The 18,859-nt window shown below is 50.9% G+C and overlaps 1 protein-coding gene across 1 annotated transcript; it reads right to left on the bottom strand.

Annotated features, from left to right (window-relative positions):
* Positions 1 to 9,732: 9,732 nt before the first annotated feature.
* On the bottom strand, positions 9,733 to 16,597 carry NXNL2 (nucleoredoxin like 2). The gene is given in 3 exon segments (XM_060100525.1): positions 9,733 to 9,901; positions 16,300 to 16,345; positions 16,348 to 16,597. Coding segments are annotated over 3 exon segments (465 nt in total).
* Positions 16,598 to 18,859: the final 2,262 nt, after the last annotated feature.

The raw sequence follows: 18,859 nt of genomic DNA on the forward strand, positions 1-18,859 counted from the left end.
GCATGAGTTCCTGGTGCTGGAGGAGGGCTGTGGAGATACAAAAGGGACATAAACATGGGAACAAATAAAAATAAGAGTTGAGCCTCATGTTGGCCAATGATGACACTGCACATGGACCTCTGCCCAAAGGATAAAAAATGAAACGCACAAATCCAAGATTTGATACCAACCACACCCACCAGGAAGACTCAGTTAAAAGATGGAAAATTTCAAGTGCAGAGAGCACCACTGTGGGAGCATGGATTAATGCAGTCATTGTGGAAACTCGTTTGACTGATTCTGCTAAAGCTGAAACTTTGCATACCCTATAACTCGGGGATTCCAAGATCTATCCCAACAGATCATATGTCACCAGAAAACACAAATGAGGATGTGCATAGCAGTGTTATTGGTAACAGCCCTGAACTGGAAGTAGCTCATGGCCCATCAGTGGCAGAATCAGTAAATCATTTGCAAGATATTTACAAAGTGAGGACCTGCAGCTGCACACAATGATATGGATGAATTTCAACAATTAGCATGGGGTGAAATGAATCAGACACAGAGAGTCCAAGAGGGACGTTTTCATTGAGCTAGTGCTGAAACAGGTGAAATTGATCTGTGCGGTTAGAAATCAGGACGGCCATTGCCCTGGGGGAGGGGTTGGAAATGAAACAAGCCACAAGGGTGCCCCGTGCAGGGGACACGGGTTCTAGTCCTGGTCTGGGAAGATCCCACATGCTGTGGAGCCACTAAGCCCAGGAGCCAAAACTACTGGGCCTGCGCTCTAGAGCCCGCGAGCCACAACTCCTGAGCCAGTGTGCCACAACTACTTTAGTCCATGCACCTAGAGCCCGTGCTCAGCAACAAGAGAAGCCACCACAATGAGCAGCCCGTGCACCGCAATGAAGAGTAGCCCCACTCGCCGCAACTAGAGAAAGCCCGTGTGCAGCAACGCTGACCCATGACCCAACACAGCCAAAAATAAATAAATAAATAAATAAATAAATAAAAATAACTGTAAATGGACTGGGCGAGTTGGATGAGGTTACACCTGGCGGGAAGTGCAGAGCATGGAATGTAGATTCTGTCGTAGAGCTGGGGTCAGGAGCAGCTGCGGGCACTCAGGGGGATGAGAGCACGTGAGTGAATGTACTTGGGAAAGAGAGCGCCCTTTGCAGTTACTGCTGTGTTGTCACTGTCTTTGTGGAACAAGCCAGCAGTGAAAGCTGGCTGGTCATGGAGGACCAGCCTGCTAGGTGCCGAAGCACTGAGTCTCAGAGGAGCCCCCGTGGCAGCCGTCTCTCTGGGGTCTCAGGAGAGCGGGGCATCTTGGGTCAGCCATAATTAGCCTCCCGTCTCCAGAGAGCTGCTATTCCTCCTCGTGGTGTCTACCCACTTGCCATGCTGCTGGCAGGCCGCAACGTCCACCTTCCCGGCCCCAAGCAGAGGCCTCCAGCTCCTTGTCCTACACCCCAGAGGCCACCTTGGGTGGGCAGCACAGGAGAGCAGGTGGACCTGAAGGGAAAGAGGTCCCTGAAAGGCTGTCACCCACTCCTTCTCCTCCTCTGTTGTTTCTGGGTTGTCTGAGTTTACTGAGAAACTCAGAGTGCATTAGTTAGAAGCAGATGTCTCTGCTCAGTGCAGAGTACTTTCAGGAGATTGAGTGTTGGTTGCTGTTATGAGCTGAATTGTATCCCCCCCCCCAAAATCCATATATGGAATTACCCTCAGTACTGCAGAATATGACTGTATTTAGAGATAGGGTCTTTACAGAGGTGATTAGGTTAAAATGAGGTAGTTAGGGTGGGTCCTAATCTAATATTAGGTGTCCTATAAGAAGAAGAGATTGGGACACAGACACACAGAGGGAAAGACCACCTGAGGACACAGGGAGCAGGTGGCTGCCTACAAGCCAAGGAGAGAGGCCTCAGGAGAAACAACCCTGGTCACACCTTGATCTTGGACTTCCAGCCTCTAGAAATGTGAGAAATAAGTGTCTATTGTTTAAGCCACTCTGTGTGTAGTGCTTTGTTATGCAGCCCAAGCTGACTGATACAGGTGCCAAGAGGCTGAAAATGGGGACAGGGAGCCCTGTGAGTATGGTGTGACCTGACACTTGGGAACAGAGGGCTTGTCTCCTCCCCTTTGGACCTAGGTCCTGGGAAGCCCTGGCAGGGAGAAGAAGGCACAATCATCTGCCCCTTAAACAAGTCCTCAAATGACGTTTGCTAAATGAAGCAAGGTTGAACCAATAGCTGTGGGGCAGTTCCTGAAATGTGAAGGAGAGACCTTTGCTCCAGGGGGTTATTTTATTGATAAAATAAAATGAGGTGGTGAACTGACTCCTCCTGTAATTTTCTTCCCCTGGCTCAAAGGTTCTTGAGTGGGGAGGGATACTGTTGAGTTCTTTGTTTGTTGGTTTCCATCTCATTTGCTCCGGGTGATTGGGGCTTGGAAGCACATCTGTAACTGCGCAGCCAGTTGGGGTCTGTCTGGGGACAAGGCAGATGCTCTGGGGCTGGGTTACTCCTGCCTGTCTCAGGCTGTTGGTGGGCGCCTCCCCACCTGAACACAGGGAAGGAGGAAAACCATTCCTAACCCACCAATTCTGCAAATTGGGATGAACTCAGACAGCAAAAGTGGTTCGTTTGTGTATGCGAGTGTCTATTTTTTTTTTTTTTTTTTTGCGGTACGTGGGCCTCTCACTGTTGCGGCCTCTCCCGTTGCGGAGCACAGGCTCCGGACGCGCAGGCTCAGCGGCCACGGCTCACGGGCCCAGCCGCTCCGCGGCATGTGGGATCTTCCCGGACCGGGGCGCGAACCCGTGTCCCCTGCATCGGCAGGCGGACTCTCAACCACTGCGCCACCTGGGAAGCCGCGTGAGTGTCTACTTAATCAACTGTACCTTAAGAACATCCTCACAGTGTAAGCACCCCAGAAATCCTGGCACAGCTGGCTGCAGGGCTGGGAACCTCACCACAGAAGCTCTGATGCCCCCCCCCACTGGAAGGGGAACCACCCAAGCCCGCGGTTTCTTGGGTCTCTCTTGAAACTGGGACCGGGAGGAGAAAAGAAGGGCCTTGTCGGCTGAGGTGCACAAAAGCGCAGCCTGCAAAGATATCTGCTACAATTACAAAGGTTGCCTCTCTTCTCCTGTAATCCCAAAGCCTCACAAACTTTTTTCCCACAAAATCTGCTCTGTGGACCCAGAAAAGCCCCAGCCCATCCCCTTTGTCCTGTCAACCTGAGCTTTCATTTCAGCCAATTGGTTGTGTTGATCCTCCCAGGAAATCCTGCTCCATGAGAGCCATGTGGGGCGTGATGCTGGCCTTACAAAGGATGCTTGGTGAATCTGTTTGGGAGAAAATGTCATGGAGCAAACCTGCCCCTGGAGGGAAAGAGAGACACACGGGGCGCGGTCCTGGGCACATCCCCCACCCTTCAGTGAGCGCCGCTCTATGTCATCACCTCCAGGGCCCTAAGGACAGAAATGCTGCTGGATGACTTCCTTCAATGCAGAGAGAGATTCTCCCATCCAACTCACAGCAGATGGTCGCCATCCATGTAAAGAAGTAATCACACCCTGGGAATGGCCTCAGACCTGCTCTCTGGAGAAAGGGTACTGAGATCCCGATCATAGGGCTGTGTAGTCAGGTGGGCAGCTGCCCTTGCAGGTTCCGCCAGCTCCGCCCTCCTCTCTCACCTGTGAACCTAAACCCTGCCTGAGGTCCACACTCTGTCGCAGACCATTTTATGAAATGTTTAATGTCTGCCAGCCTAGGTGCTTGACGAGCACCAGATACTTGCCGAACGAATGGATGCGTGAATGTATTAGTTAATATCCAAAACCTTGTATTAAAACAGTGTGTTTTCCCCCAAACCGAAGATGATTATTTGTAACAAATAAAATCATCATGATACATACGTAAGGGAAAGAGACTAAAGATAATGACTTTTTCTGTTTCAGAAAAGGAAAGCAAGAAAGTAAAAGGACATAAGAAAAATGATTTATCTTATGCCCTATCACTGAGAATGCTGACCCCCAAATCATAAGGCCTTAATCCAGGGATTTATATTCATCTGGAATAATAAGAGACACATTTTATATAACGTATGAGGGAGACGTGGTCTGCCGCATCCCTAGCCAGCCTTCTCAATGTTACTCCACAGCCAGAGAGAGAATGGTTTCTTTATCCTGTAGACTCGCCACTTCCCGCAGCCACTAAGAGCCCTCCAGATCAGCCCAGGTCCCCAGTGAGGAGAAGGCAGCATCAGGAGAACAAGGAAAGTGATGCAAGTTGAACCACAGTCACTAAAACACTCTATGAGAGGAGGAACTGAGAGAGAAGGAGAAGGGGTGTGGGGAGCCCCATGTGGGGGAGTCGACAGGAGATTCTGGAGGGAGCTTTGGGAAGCAGAGGCAAGGTGAGCTCTCGATGTGTAGTTTGGGGCTGTAGAATGGATCTCCTTAATTATTTTTCAATGATGCAAGTAACAAATGGAATTCCTTTTCAATTACTATTGCCTACGATTAATTGTTCTTTGAAGGAGAGACTGTGCCCATGGGATACTGGATTACGGGTGGCTTTCACACAGAGTAGAAAGCTACTGTCCAGGATTTCAGGCCTAAGATTCACAACTAGCTCCACCCAGATTAAAATCATCCTTTTAGGGCTTCCCTGGTGGCGCAGTGGTTGCTGAGTCCGCCTGCCGATGCAGGGGACACGGGTTCGTGTCCCGGTCCGGGAAGATCCCACGTGCTGCGGAGCAGCTGGGCCCGTGAGCCATGGCTGCTGAGCCTGCGCATCCGGAGCCTGTGCTCCACCACGGGAGGGGCCACAACAGTGAGAGGCCCGCGTACCGAAAAAAAAAAAAATCATCCTTTTAGATCCTAATCAGGGGCACATTTACCGCTGCTCCCTCTCCATGGTGTAAAATGGCGGGGTCCAACCAGGCGCAAGTGTTCTCATTCTCATACTCCAACGACAAAGGCAGAGAAATATTGTAGAAATAACACTGAACGTGCAATGACAACTGCAGAGACATTGTCAAGATTAGAAATTCACGCTTGAAGCAGAAAGCTAGATTTACACAGCATTTTGTCAGTTCACTAAATCAAATAAAATTTTTCAAAGGAACCATCCTCGTGGCACTGCAAACTTAAAATGAACTCTTCTCCACTCTCAGGCAAACAAGCAGTTTGAACATCTGCATGCAATTTCACTCCCTGACAGAGCCATTAAAATGATAGCAAAAGGTTTTTTTAAATTCTGGGAAAACAAAAAAGGGAACAATAAGAAATGTTTGGAAGCTCTAAAAGTGAGAGGGTGTAGTGGTGGCTGCCCTTACGGGCCCACACACCCGGAGGATCCTGGCCAGCACTGGGGAAGTGGGAACCAACTGGTTTACAGCTGGAAATCCTAAAGGCCTGGGACCCAGCAGCTCCAGACGCCCCGTGGGGTAGACACGTGGCACCTATGAGGGCCGTCTGTTCATGAAGTCATCAGACGCTGGATTCCCTCCCTACCCCGTTGCCCTGGTTGACCCACCTCCTTTCCCAGAGGTGACCAGTGGGTCCTCTTGGTGGGAGAGACACAGCTGAAGGAAGTGGTGCCAAAGTGAACTCAGGGAAATCAGGTGAAAATATGGCCTCCCCGCCAGCCCCCAGAGTCCTGGCAGCCAGTCCTCTGCCTGCCAACAGGGGATGGGAGGATGTTTCCTGACCCATGTGGCCAGCCCAGGAGGAAAGTCTCACCAACAAAATGGCCCAGCAAGATCACTCTAAAGGGGAACTCAAAGTTACCAAGCCCACTGGTGTTCCACTTAGTTCCCCCAACCCCATCGGTGTCCCACTTAAAAGACAAGAATATGCTGCTTTCATAGAAGTAGAACAAAATACTGTTAAAGAAGGAGAGAAAGGAAAGGAGGGAAAGACTCAGAAAACAGGTGTGGTGTTGTGCATGGTGTGTAGTGTGTGTGTGGTGTATGTGTGGTGTGGTGTATGTGTGGTGTGGTGTTTGTGTGTGTGGTGTGTGTGTGTGTTCTCTCAGTGGCTGCCCTGCACAAGCACACAATCAGCAACATGTTTTCTCAAGTGAAATTGCTGAGGAGAGACCTCCCGGGGTTTGCACGTGGTTCTTGCACAGAAGTGAGTGGCTGGACATCCTCAGCCTGCAGCGAATACTGCCAACTTATCAGGCAGCCTGGGCATGAGAAAAGATGCCACAGTTATGGGCTCAGTGTAATGATCTCAACAAATTTAGTACATAGACACCTCTTATAGCAGCGCTTCTCTAAAATCAGTGCACACACGGACACCCGGGAATCCTGATGGAATGCAGGGCTAGGGTGGGGCCACAGCTGTGGTCTGAGTGTGCTCCTAAAATTCACATGTTAAATCCCTAACCTCCAATGTGATGATACTTTGAGGTGGGCCTTTGGGAGGTGATTAGGGTTAGACAAGGTCATGAGGATGGGCCCCCCCCAATGGGATTAGTGCCTTTATAAAAAGAGATGTCAGAGCTCTCTCTGCATGGGAGGACACAGTGAGAAGCCAGCTGTCTGGAAGCAGGAAGACAGCCCCCACCAGCAACCAACCACACAGCACCTTGGTCTTGGACATCAGCCTCCAGAACTGTGAGAAATAACTGTCAATGTATTTTGTTGTGGCGGCCAGAGCTGACCACGACAGCCAGGATGCTATATTTCTCATTCTCTCCAACCCATACTTAATTGTTGTCAACAACCATACTGCTGCTGGTGGTCCAGGACAACACAACGGTCTTCAGGTTGTAGGATAAAGATGGGAATCAATGAGTACTCACAGGGAAAGTACTGGTGGGTGACTTTAGTGGGACACACACATGTAGCACAGCATCGACAGTGGCTTTACCTCTGGATGATAGGATATTCCCGTGTTTTTTCCACAGTGAGCATGTTTTGCTATTGTAATACAGTGGCCAAAGGCACTTGTAGAAATAGCAAACAGCTCCATAGTTCTCTGATAGAAAGCTGGATATACTCTGCCTGGAGAAAAATTAACTGTTAGGGGTGTTACAATAGTAAAAAAATATATATCTTCTGGTAACAATAATACCGTAAAGGACACATTACACTCCCAGCTGAGCCACACCCTTGGGGAGGAGGCATGTGCCCCGCAGCGTTGGTGCAGCTGTGGGGTAGCCTCTGTCTGGGACCCCTCTCTCCCTTCAGGTGCCAAATGACCACAAATGCAACTCTGTGCAGCTCCCAAGTCCACAGCAGCATGCTGCTCCAGCCCCCGGGGTCAGCATGCTGCTTGGGCTCCCTCATGGCAGCTAATGAGCATGTTTACCCGGAGGGACATATCTCTACTTTTTAAGAAGTCTGGTTGTGGTTAACACACACACACGTGCACACATGGTTTGTGGACTTTACACCTGCAAGAGGTGCCCACCCATCCCTAAGAATGTGTGATAAAAAATACCATAATCAGATCTTAAATGTTTTCATCACAAAAAAGCAATGGTAATGCGATGTGATGTGATGAAGAGGGTAGCTAACACTGTGGCTCTGGGGAAAATACCATAATTAAGTGAATATACCATCTCTTGTTTTGGGAAGAAAACTGCATTTTTACACTTTATTTCTGGGGCAAATAATGACCAGGTTAGCTCCATCAAATATGTCCTTAGTCAACCCATGGACCCCAATGACACCGGGTCACAGTCTCAGTGGAGAGAACTTGACTGATGGGGGGTTGGAGGGAGATCAAAGTGACTGTGCCATGGAGTCCCCAGCCCTGCTCTAATTAAGCCAACGATGTGGTCTCACCCTCATGGACTCAGGTCTCATGTTCCGGGTTTAGCAGAACAACCAGAGGCCTTCTTGACTTTTTGCCTAGCACTGCTCCAGAGAGGACCTCGTTAGGGAAACATGGGGATTCCTGCATCCTACAAGGGACAGCTTTGCTCCAAATTCCCAGCTGAGGGACCCAGTGGGCCAAGTGGGTCAGCAGATGGGTACCAGGATAAAGGTGGCTGCCTGGTATTTCACGATTCCAATTGTGTGGATGAGAATGCTGCTGGCTGTCTCCAGCAGGCTGGCCAGCGAGAGGAGAGGCTCAGGAGCTTGTAACTGGCACTGCACGCATATCTTGCTATCAGCAAAGATATACACTACTATATATAAAATAGATAACCAACAAGGACCTACTGTATAGCACAGGGAACTCTACTCAATATCTTGTAATAACCTATAATGGAAGCGAATGTTAAAAAAAGAATATGTATATGTATAGTTGTATAGTTATATATTGAATATATATGTATAACTGAATCACTTTGTTGTACACCTGAAACTAACACAACACTGTAAATCAACTACATTTCAATAAAAATTAAAAAGAAAAAAAGATTATGTGTGAACTTTCGTTTACCTGGATCAATCAACATCTTTTAGAAGATGTGGAGGTTTGATCTTGAAGATGTGTCTATGCAGCCTTGAAATTTTCTTTTCTTTCTAAAATACTGTGAAAAGAAAACAAAGAGAAGAAAAAAATCCCAAAAGACTCATAATTAAAAACTATCAAAAGAGTCATGTACCAAAATGTTCATTGCACCTCTATTTACAATAGCCAGGACATGGAAGCAACCTAAGTGTCTATCAACAGATGAATGGATAAAGAAGATGTGGCACATATATACAATGGAATATTACTCAGCCTTAAAAAGGAACGAAACTGAGTTATTTGTAATGAGGTGGATGGACCTAGAGACTGTTATACAGAGTGAATTAAGTCAGAAAGGGAAAAACAAATACCGTATGCTAACACATATATATGGAACCTAAAAAAAAAAGAAAATAAATGGTCAGAAGAACGTAGGGGCAAGATGGGAATAAAGATGCAGACCTACTAGAGAATGGCCTTGAGGACATGAGGAGGGGGAAGGGTAAGCTGGGACAAAGTGAGAGAGTGGCATGGACATATATACACTACCAAATGTAAAACAGATAGCTAGTGGGAAGCAGCCGCATAGCACAGGGAGATCAGCTAGGTGCTTTGCGACCACCTGGAGGGGTGGGATAGGGAGGGTGGGAGGGAGAGAGATGCAAGAGGGAAGAGATATGGGGACATATGTATATGTATAACTGATTCACTTTGTTATAAAGCAGAAACAAACACACCATTGTAAAACAATTATACTCCAATAAATATGTTAAAAAAAAAAAAAAACTATCCTCTTTGAAAAACCGAACAAAGTGTTTGAGAATGATATTTCTCGAGTGCTTCACTTTCCTCGTAAGGGCACTTGATTTGCCACGAAAAAGAAGGAAATCAGAGGGCTCCAGGTGGAAATAGGTTTGTTTATTAGAGCAAATAGATTCTGCAAACTTTAGTAATAAATATACTTGTGAAAGCATATCATTAAAGTAAAGGCATCTCCAGAAAATGTATCACTAAATATGCTATTTCACCTGAAGAGCCTGTATAAATACATATTTTGCATAGATTTCCAATAGCTCAATGTGAACACACTTAAGCTCATGTGAAGAAAGCTATGATAAGAATAATAAAAATATCTACAAACAAGGCTACAGGGAGGGCATTCCCTGAGCAATATTTTCTTTCCATCACAGCTGAGTGCTTCTGCTCTGAAAGAAACCACCAGCATCGAGAAAGGAAACAGGATGCTCCTCTCCTCTGTCATATTCACGCTGCAGTAACAGGAGTGACACACACCTGTCCAGGTCCCCGGAGATCCCCCCAGCTCAACCGGAGAAATTCTGGAAGATGTCAGCTGCCTCCACCCAGTTCTGGAAGCAGGCCAGCCCCCGCTCGCGGATCTCCTTCCGCCCTTTGTCAATGATGACATCCCCGCTCGGTTTCACGATCACAAGCCTGGGGATGGCCGTGATGTGGTACCTGGTCCTCAGCTCACTGTGGGAGAGAAGAGGGCGACCCAGGGTCAGCGTGGGACAGGCCACGCTGCTGCACATCTGCAGGGACCAGCGCTTCCCCAGTGCCAGCTGAGCCTGCAAAGCCTTAGAACCCAGCCTGCCCGGTGAGCCCTCCCACTGGGCTGAGGATTCCTTTGGGCTCTTTTCTTCTTGCTGCTAGCTGGGTCCAAGACAGTGCTGTCGCAGAGGAATGTCAGCAGTGATGGGACTGCTCTGCATCTGTGCTGTCCAATGTCACGGCCACAGCCACATGTGACCACAGAGCACTTGGAATCTGGCTGGTGAGCCTGAGGAACTGAATTTTGGATCTTAGTTAATTTTATGTATGTATGTATGTATGTATGTATGTATGTATGTATGTATGTATGTATGTATGTATGTATGTATTGGCTGCCCTAAGCGGCTTGTGGGATCTTAGTTTCCTGACCAGGGATTGAACCCCGGGCCACGGAAGTGAAAGCACTGAGTCATAACCACTGCACTGCCAGGAAATTCCCTGTTTTAGTCAGTTTTAAATGTAAGTAGCCACATGTGTCTAGTGGCTGCCAAATTGCACAGTGCAGTTTTAAACCCACAAATAACCCAATAAATTTGTATCCCTTCTACATCTCAGGAGGTTTAAATACATCAGGTACGTTTAATAGCAAAAGTTAAAATTCCATGAGTTCTAGATAAATACAAAGGCTCACTAGACTTTCTGTCTTACAGATTCAAGGACACACTGATTAACATTATGGGTGAAACATTTTACTGTCACATGTAACCCCTTGAGTGACCATTTCACAAAATTATTTGTATTCATTTGAGGAAAGGAGCTTCTGCCTTCTTAGTTTTGCAAGTCTCCCCAGAACCTTCACAGGGATTAGTACCCTCAAGACAGGACAGCTGAGTGAAAATCCCCGTCCTGTTACCACGGCCAGCTTGCCAGGGCCTCACATTAACTGCAGTCTGATTTCCCTCATCTGTCGCCCTCAGGGCTGTAAAACTGAGTGGAAGGAAAAATGCACTTGAGACCCTCCTGTTACTAAATCTTCCCCGTGACGCCTCCATCAGGCCCTTCCTGCTGCTTTCCAGTATCCAAGGCCAAGACAAATCTTAATTCAAGCAGGAAAAAAACCACAGTACCAACACCCAATGGAGAGAAAATATGCCTTGTTTTCAAACATCTAGGAAACGGTGACAAAACCAGTCATGTTCTCGGTCATAAAGGGATCTTAATATATTTCAAATAATCAGTGATACACAGACCACTTAACGACATAATGGAATTGGAAACCAATAGGCAATAATTTTTGGAATCAGTTAAAAACTAAATAACCATATATTATATATGAAATCATAACACCCATATACTATAGGTTCCAAGCTATAGATACAATTAGATACAGAGAGTTATGTGTTACACCCTTTTTGCACAGGCTCAGGACACGCAGGCTCAGCGGCCGTGGCTCACGGGCCCAGCTGCTCCGCAGCATGTGGGATCTTCCCGGACCGGGGTACAAACCCGTGTCCCCTGCATCGGCAGGCGGACTCTCAACCACTGCGCCACCAGGGAAGCCCCTGTCTTACACACTCTTATCCAAAATTAAAAGGCCTCTATATAGATGAGTTCTGCATTTCATTCAAGAAGCTAGAAAAACAATGATGAAGCAATTACAAGGAAAGTAGAAAGAAGGCAAAAGAAGATTGAGGACAGAAATCACTGGACAAGGAAATGAATCAACATGGGGTGAGCAACAAAGCCAAACCTGATTCTTAGACTAAAAAACAGAGCAAAGTTCTACCAAGACTGAGAAGGGAAAAGGGACAACACGGGGCTATCAGGAGCCAGGTGGGGCTTTGAGGTGCGAGAAGGAGGTGTGAAGACAGTTCATTGCTCCAGCTTCTTTTCAAAGAGGCACCCAGGGCTTCCCTGGTGGCGCAGTGGTTGAGAGTCCGCCTGCCGATGCAGGGGACACGGGTTCGTGCCCCTGTCCGGGAAGATCCCACATGCCGCGGAGCAGCTGGGCCCGTGAGCCATGACTGCTGAGCCTGCGCGTCCGGAGCCTGTGCTCCGCAACAGGAGAGGCCACAACAGTGAGAGGCCCGCGTACTACAAAAAAAAAAAAAAAAAAAAGAGTCACCCAATATGGGTCCTCAAATCCCCACCCTGGCAGCCTCTGCTTGGGGACAGCTGTAACCTTGGAACCATACGGGAAAGACACATAACAACCCTCCTCCCCCGAAGTCATCTCCATCTCCTCTGGGCACTGTGTCCAGAGAGAATAGACCAAGCCTCAGAAAGGAAAGAGCCTTGTTGCTGGGCAGAATGAAGTGATAACTCTGAGAATTTTAACCATTTCGGGGAAATCTGAGAGCTCATTTCCCCCTCGCTCTGTGTGCAGTTGCCGCATTGGCTCCCTCCCTCCACCTAAAGCAGCACATCCTTATCCCTGGCACAACTGCTTCTGGGTTGCCATGGCAACTTCTGTCTCCAGTCTCTTTCCGTCTCAGCCACCGGCAGACCATTACCGAGCAAATCTCTCTAGTTGCTCCGAGCATCCATCAAACAAGTGCCCTGCAGGCGCCAAGCACTGAACAATGTCTGGTCTAACATTAGAGACTACAGAGACATGCCCCCCCCACCAGACACATACCCTTAGCACAGGGTGGCACTGGCTCGAGCTATGGAGGGCATAGGCCTTTGGGGCCAGACATGCTCCCGGTGTCCCCAGGGGCACAAAGGAGGAGCTACTAGGCAGAGAAGCAGGGGCTCCAGGGTTGGAGGATGCAGCACGTGTAGGACCTGTGGAGGTGGAAACGTGTGTGGCGCACTCTGGAACATCAGTTTTCCAGTCTAGCAGAACACAGGTGGAAAGGGAAGAAAACAAGGCGATGGAGGGTCAAATGCTGGAGGTCAGTGTGCGAGACATGGACTGAGTGGGTCCCACATGCCAGGCAGCAAATGACAGATATTCCTGCTGGCAAAGTCAGAAGCTGTTACTTGGCTCTTGGGCCCATAACAAAGGGAAGGAAGGCAGGACAGAACCTGGTCTTCGATGCTGTCCTCCCTCTCAGGCCTCTTGCCTACCTGCACACAGGCATCTGGTCGGGACCTGAGAGCCCGCCCTTGGCCCGTGCTGCCCCCTAGCTGTAGGGATGTCAGTAAACATCTGCCTCTCTAGGCCAGGTCTCGTATGCCGGCTGCACTGCACAGCCAAGATCCACGCGACCTTGAGGACAGGTGAGTGGCTCTAAGCATTCTCTTCCTGCAGGTGCATCTGCAGCGGCACCTCCAGCCACGCCTGGGGTAACCCCAGGCGGGAGGGGGTGTGTGTGGGTTCTGTGGTGATCTATCTCCTCCTGAGCCTCAGGGTGATCAGCAGAAATCCAGTGGACAGCAGATGACGTGCTTTGGCCTCTGAGGGAAGACAGCCTGGGGTCCTTCACCATGACTGGTTGGTGATGATGGTTCTGGACCCATCTTCTCACAGCACCAAGCAGATGCCGTGCTCTGCACAAATTAAGAACTTCCGAAAAGGCCTCCTGGAGGCTTCCTACATTCTTTAGTTCTCCTTGGTGGCAGCTATTTCCATTTTTGCTCATGAGCTGGTTCCAAAATGCAGGCTGGGATGAACAGAATTTAGGGTCTAGCTCCTAGAATTTCCCATAAAATACCGCATTTTCTAACTTATAAATTGCAATGACAGGATTAACAAAGTTCATTCTGGAAAGGGGGAGGCGCAAGGAGCTAACTTCCCCCCCAAAGAAACGCCCCCTCCAGATTCCTCCAAGGTCAGGCTGGCCAGCCTGAGCTGGCGGAGTGCAGCTGCCTGTGCCCTGAACAGCTCAGCACCTGTAGTGGACTGAATGGGCCTTGATCAGATAAGGCTTCCCTCCGGGAAGTGGAGGGAGCACGGCAACCCCCCGCACCCCACTCCTAGCAAGGTTGTGCTGAGGCTCAGTGTCCCCTGGGAGAGGAAGTTGTAGCCGAAAGGACAGGATCCAGAGCCAGGAGTACCAGTCCCTGTTCCTCAAAACCGTGAAATGGGCAACAGACACAAAGTCCTGGTACACAACCAGCTGACAACTCTCTGAATTCGTGCCTCAGCGCAGTCCTCATCTGTCCTGTGAGGTATCATTATACTCGGAGATTGAATACCTTACCTACAGTCACCCCACGAATAGGTCCCACAGCTGGGCTCCGCCCAGGGCCTGAGCTTATTACTAACACTGTCACTCTGTCGCTTTCAAAACTAAGTATGTTCTTTCAAAAGCTGTGTATAACTTGAACGCTAAGCAAAGCAAAAATTTTACAACCACCACTAGATGTGAAGGTATATGAATCCTTCTGCCAAGTAAATCACGGGCATTTGGATTTATCATCGAAGACTTTCCTAATCCTGCTGTGAGTGAGGCCTCAGGAAGCAGGCACCCCCCCACCCCCACCAGCGAGGGCCTGGGTCTCACCTCTTCCTCGGCATCACCAAAAGCATGTGCTGGGGGAAAATGACTCCTCCAGGGAACTTTCCAAAGTTAGCTTCCATTTTTAATTGTCCAGAAGGAAAGCCATCTCAGAATAATTAATTTGGTGTGGGGGGGGGGGGAAATGCCACAACTGAATATTAATCCCCAGAGAAATGCAACACATGCTATAAAACAAAACCCAGAAATTCACCTCCATAAGGGATGGTGGTGTAATGCACTTTGTGAAGAGCAATCAACCTACATGTGGACCCTTACACCAGAGGAGACCCCAAACATGCCAGACAGTCGGTGCCTGTGCCCCATTCCTCTCTGCAAATCCTCCACAAAGTCCTCCCCCTCTCCTCCCCTCCCCCCTCCCCCAGCCCTCCCCCCTCCCTCCCCCTCCCCCTCCCCCAGCCCTCCCTCCCTCATCCTCCCTTTTTTTTAAAAAAAATTTATTTTATTTATTTATTTTTGGCTGCTGGGTCTTCATTGCTGCGTGTGGGCTTTCTCTAGTTCCGGCGAGTGGAAGCTACTCCGTTGCGGTGCAGGCTTCCCACTGTGGTGGCTTGTCTTGCTGCGGAGCACGGGCTCTAGGCACGTGGGCTTCAGTAGTTGTGGTACATGGGCTCAGTAGTTGTGGCTCACGGGCTCTAGAGCACAGGCTCAGTAGTTGTGGTGCACGGGCTTAGATGCTCCGCGGCATGTGGGATCTTCCCGGACCAGGGCTCGAACCCGTGTCCCCTGCATTGGCAGGCGGATTCTTAACCACTGTGCCACCAGGGAAGCCCCCACATCCTTCCTTTTCCTCCTCCTTCTTCCCCCTCCCAGGTCCTACCACCTCCCTCCACTTCTCCCTCCTCCTCTCCATGGAGCTCATTGACCACAGCCAATAGAGCACTAGGGTCGATTTCCAGTTTGCTCACAAACTCTGAAATCCAGCGGAGCTGAGGTTCCCTGCCATGTTACATCTTTTCTAAAGCAAGGGTGGGGCAAGATCCCTTCAGAGAGCAAGGATTTTTGTCACCTCTGACAGGTCTCCTCAAGAGTCCAGAAACCTGCTTCTTTCTACAGTTATAGGAGCAGGAGACATCTTAATGAAATTTCAGTCACTGCCAGTAAAAATGAAACTGCAACGTGGCCTGGCACTAAGTTCCTCCAGCCCTTGAGTCCTGATCCTTCCCCCACAGCACCTGGCCCCCAGTCCCGTACTACAGGCCCACAGCAGTCAAATCATGGTCTCCAGTTCTGACCTGAGCGGCCTTTCTGGGTCTCCCCTCTTCCGCTCTCCAGATAAGGGGCGGTGTCTTCCCTGCGCTGTAGGATGGGGCGTCCCCGGGCTGTGATTTACCAGAGCGGGCTTCCTGGACCGCAGCATCAGCATCACCAGAACTCCTTATAAATTCAGATTCCCGGAGCCTCAGACCCACTGAGTCAGAGGCTAGAGTAGGCCACTGCCCAGGCTCACCAAGCGCCCATGGTGATGCAGATGCTCCCTGTCAGCCAAGCGCAAGAGCCTCCCTGGGAAGCCGAAGCACAGACTACGATGTAGCTGAGAGAGGCTCGAACGGGTTGGGGTGGGGATGGGGTTATCAACGAGCTCCCGACAGGGCTTCCCTGGTGGCGCAGTGGTTGAGAGTCCGCCAGCCGATGCACGGGGACGCGGGTTCGTGCCCGGGTCCGGGAAGATCCCACATGCCGCGGAGCGGCTGGGCCCGTGAGCCATGGCCGCTGAGCCTGCGCGTCCGGAGCCTGTGCTCCGCAATGGGAGAGGCCACAACAGTGAGAGGTCGGCGTACCGCAAAAAAATAAATAAATAAAAATAAATAAAACAAAGAGTTCCCGACAGCTGGGAGAAGCACAGGGATGAGGGATTGGGATGGGGGTTGGGGGCGCGCCCAACAGCTCCCAGAACCCCCAAACCATCCCCACTCATGCCGGTAGGGGTCGTGGAAGAGCAGCGCCAGCCAGGCACCTCCCGCATGAAGTCCAGCATCTCCTGAGCGCTGCCGTCGGCGGACACGAAGACCACCTCGAAGGGCGCGGACGGCCGCGCCTGGTCCACTAGCTCCGCGTAGAAGTCAGAGAGCAGCGGCGTGAAATCGCGGCTGGGCGCGCACCGGCCCGCGGCGAAGTACAGCGCCACCACCTTGTTCTGCAGCGCCGCCTCGGCCTCCACCCACATGCCGTCGTAGGTCACCAGGCGCCGCCCGCCCAGCACGTCCACCATGGCCGGGAGCCGGGACAGCTGCGGCGGGAGGACACCTGCGGCGGGAGGACACCTGCCGGGAGACGTGGGGCGGTGAGCCGGAGCGCACGGACACCTGCGGGAAAACGAGGCGGAGGAGGGGGCGGCAGTGAGCGCAGGTGGCTGATCACCTGCAGGCGGACGGTCACCTGCGGTCACCGTCCGCCTGCAGCCAGCCGAAGGGACCGGCTGGCTCCCTTCGCACAGCCGGGCACCCGGACCTTGGCATGGGCCTGAGCCTCGGCCTCCGGCTGGAGTAGGGGCGTCCGTACTGGGGAGAGGGGGGTACACTCACAGACAGCCGAGACCCCAGACGCAGCGGCCGCAGCAGCGGCACACACAGCACCCGCCTCCAGGGAGCCGAGGGGCCCCGCCCCCGACCCCGACCCTCCTGCCCCCGCGTCCCGCCCCAAAGCCCTCCTCTGCAGCCCCCTTCACCTCCCACCCACCTGCGCAGCTCTCGGTCGCGCGCGGCAAGCCTTCTCCGCGCTCCCGGGGACGCACTCCTCTCCCCCCTCTCCCATGCCCTCCCCCTCCGCACCTCCCCTGAGCCCCGCCTGTCGCACCCTCGCCCCAGGTCCCGCTGGCGCTCGCCCCACCTCGCGCTCGGTCGCTCCCCGCCTGCCCCAGGGGTCCCGGCAACCCGCGCGGGAGGGTTCCACCTTTAGGGGGTAGGGACCCGGCGTTGGGGACACCTGGGCCCTGTTCGGGTTTGCCCCGAAGTACTGCTCTCGGACTGGGAGGGTCCCTGCAAGAAACTGGAGGCGGTTCTTAAAGAATGTTTTATTCCGAGAACCAGAGTATTACTGTGCCCGGCCCTGAGATCCAACAGCGAGCAAAAATAGTTTCAACTCCCTGCCCGGAATGGGTGAGGCACTCGCGCGGGGCGCAGAATTCAAGGGAGTTTGCGCCAAAAAACCCAGTGATCAAGATAAATAGTATTCTGATGCAATATTTTAAGTGTTCAAAATCAATGCAAAAAAAAAAAAAGTTAGTGGTGAACAATACATCAAATATGTGAGTAAGGACAGGATCCCACCCTGCCCTTGGACGCCGACCGCGCTCCTCTCGCCCTGAGTCCCGGCCCGCGCCCTGCCTCGCGGAGTTTATCTTCCCGTGGGGACAAGAGAAAAACAAAGGTGAATGAGGAAAACAGAGTGCGTGCGACGGAGAGAGAAGGCAAGGGAAGCGGCGCGAAATGAATGAGCGATGGTGAAGGAGGGGTCGCGGGCAGACGAGACGCGAGCTCCCTCCCAGCCGCTCGCTGTTCCCGGTTCTCTCAACCACCCGCCCCCAACCCCGCTTCCCAGTGAAATGGGACGAAAATGCGCAGACACTGTTCGCTACTAGCCGGGGCTAAGGGAAATTCTGTCAGAGGACTGATGCTGTTCCATGAAGCGCGCTGCCAAAGCCTTGATTCACTGTCCTCTTGGAAGACTCAGGGGAATTTACAGGCGAATCGGAGAAAAAAAAAATTTTTTTTTTTGAGAGGAACTAGGAGAACTATATATCTTGCATATAGAGGTGCCTGACTTTTCTTAAAACTCAAAACTAAGATGAAGGTAGCTAAACTCTAAATATCATGAAAACTATTTTGTGATGTTTGGTGTTTCTTCTTTTATCACCACAGTGAGCAAAGTAGAGAACATTCATTTTAGTAACGGTGCCACCGGCCTACCAAGAAATTCCCAATTATTCGTATAAAATACTGTGTGCCCTCAGAGTGCTGGGGGAGGGGTGGATGTCCCTTTCTGAGAGAACAGCCCACTCAGGTACCATGGTGAAGTGGGGACAGCCCTCCAGGAAAGAGATCCTGGGGAGAACAGTGCACCAACACCCCTCCTCACCTAGGGACCCTCCTCCTGTGGCTGCTCTGAGTGTGTGTGTGTGTGTGTGTGTGTGTGTGTGTGTGTGTGTAAGCAGGAGACCCTGCTCTCAAGAGCCTTCCTCATGAGGGACACAGGCACAGCTCAGCTCATCCTCCAGTTCTGCGTCTAATGGGTGTTCTCAACCAGTCTAGGAAGGGACTTCCCAGGACCCTTCCTGAAGCATGATCTTGTGTCATTCGCTACTGACCCCATCCCGCTGGCTGGTCCTTAAGGTGGGAGGGGGCTGCAGGTGCCATGAAAGGAAGCCCAGGACCCTCTCCTTGCCTCTTCTGGAACCAAGTCTCCTATACATGTTCCTCCACTGAGCACAGAAGCAGCTACAAATGGAGTCCTCGAAACTAGATTAGGTGACTCC

Source organism: Mesoplodon densirostris, chromosome 6 (assembly GCF_025265405.1).
Source record: "Mesoplodon densirostris isolate mMesDen1 chromosome 6, mMesDen1 primary haplotype, whole genome shotgun sequence".
Classification (NCBI taxonomy): Eukaryota; Metazoa; Chordata; class Mammalia; order Artiodactyla; family Ziphiidae; genus Mesoplodon; species Mesoplodon densirostris.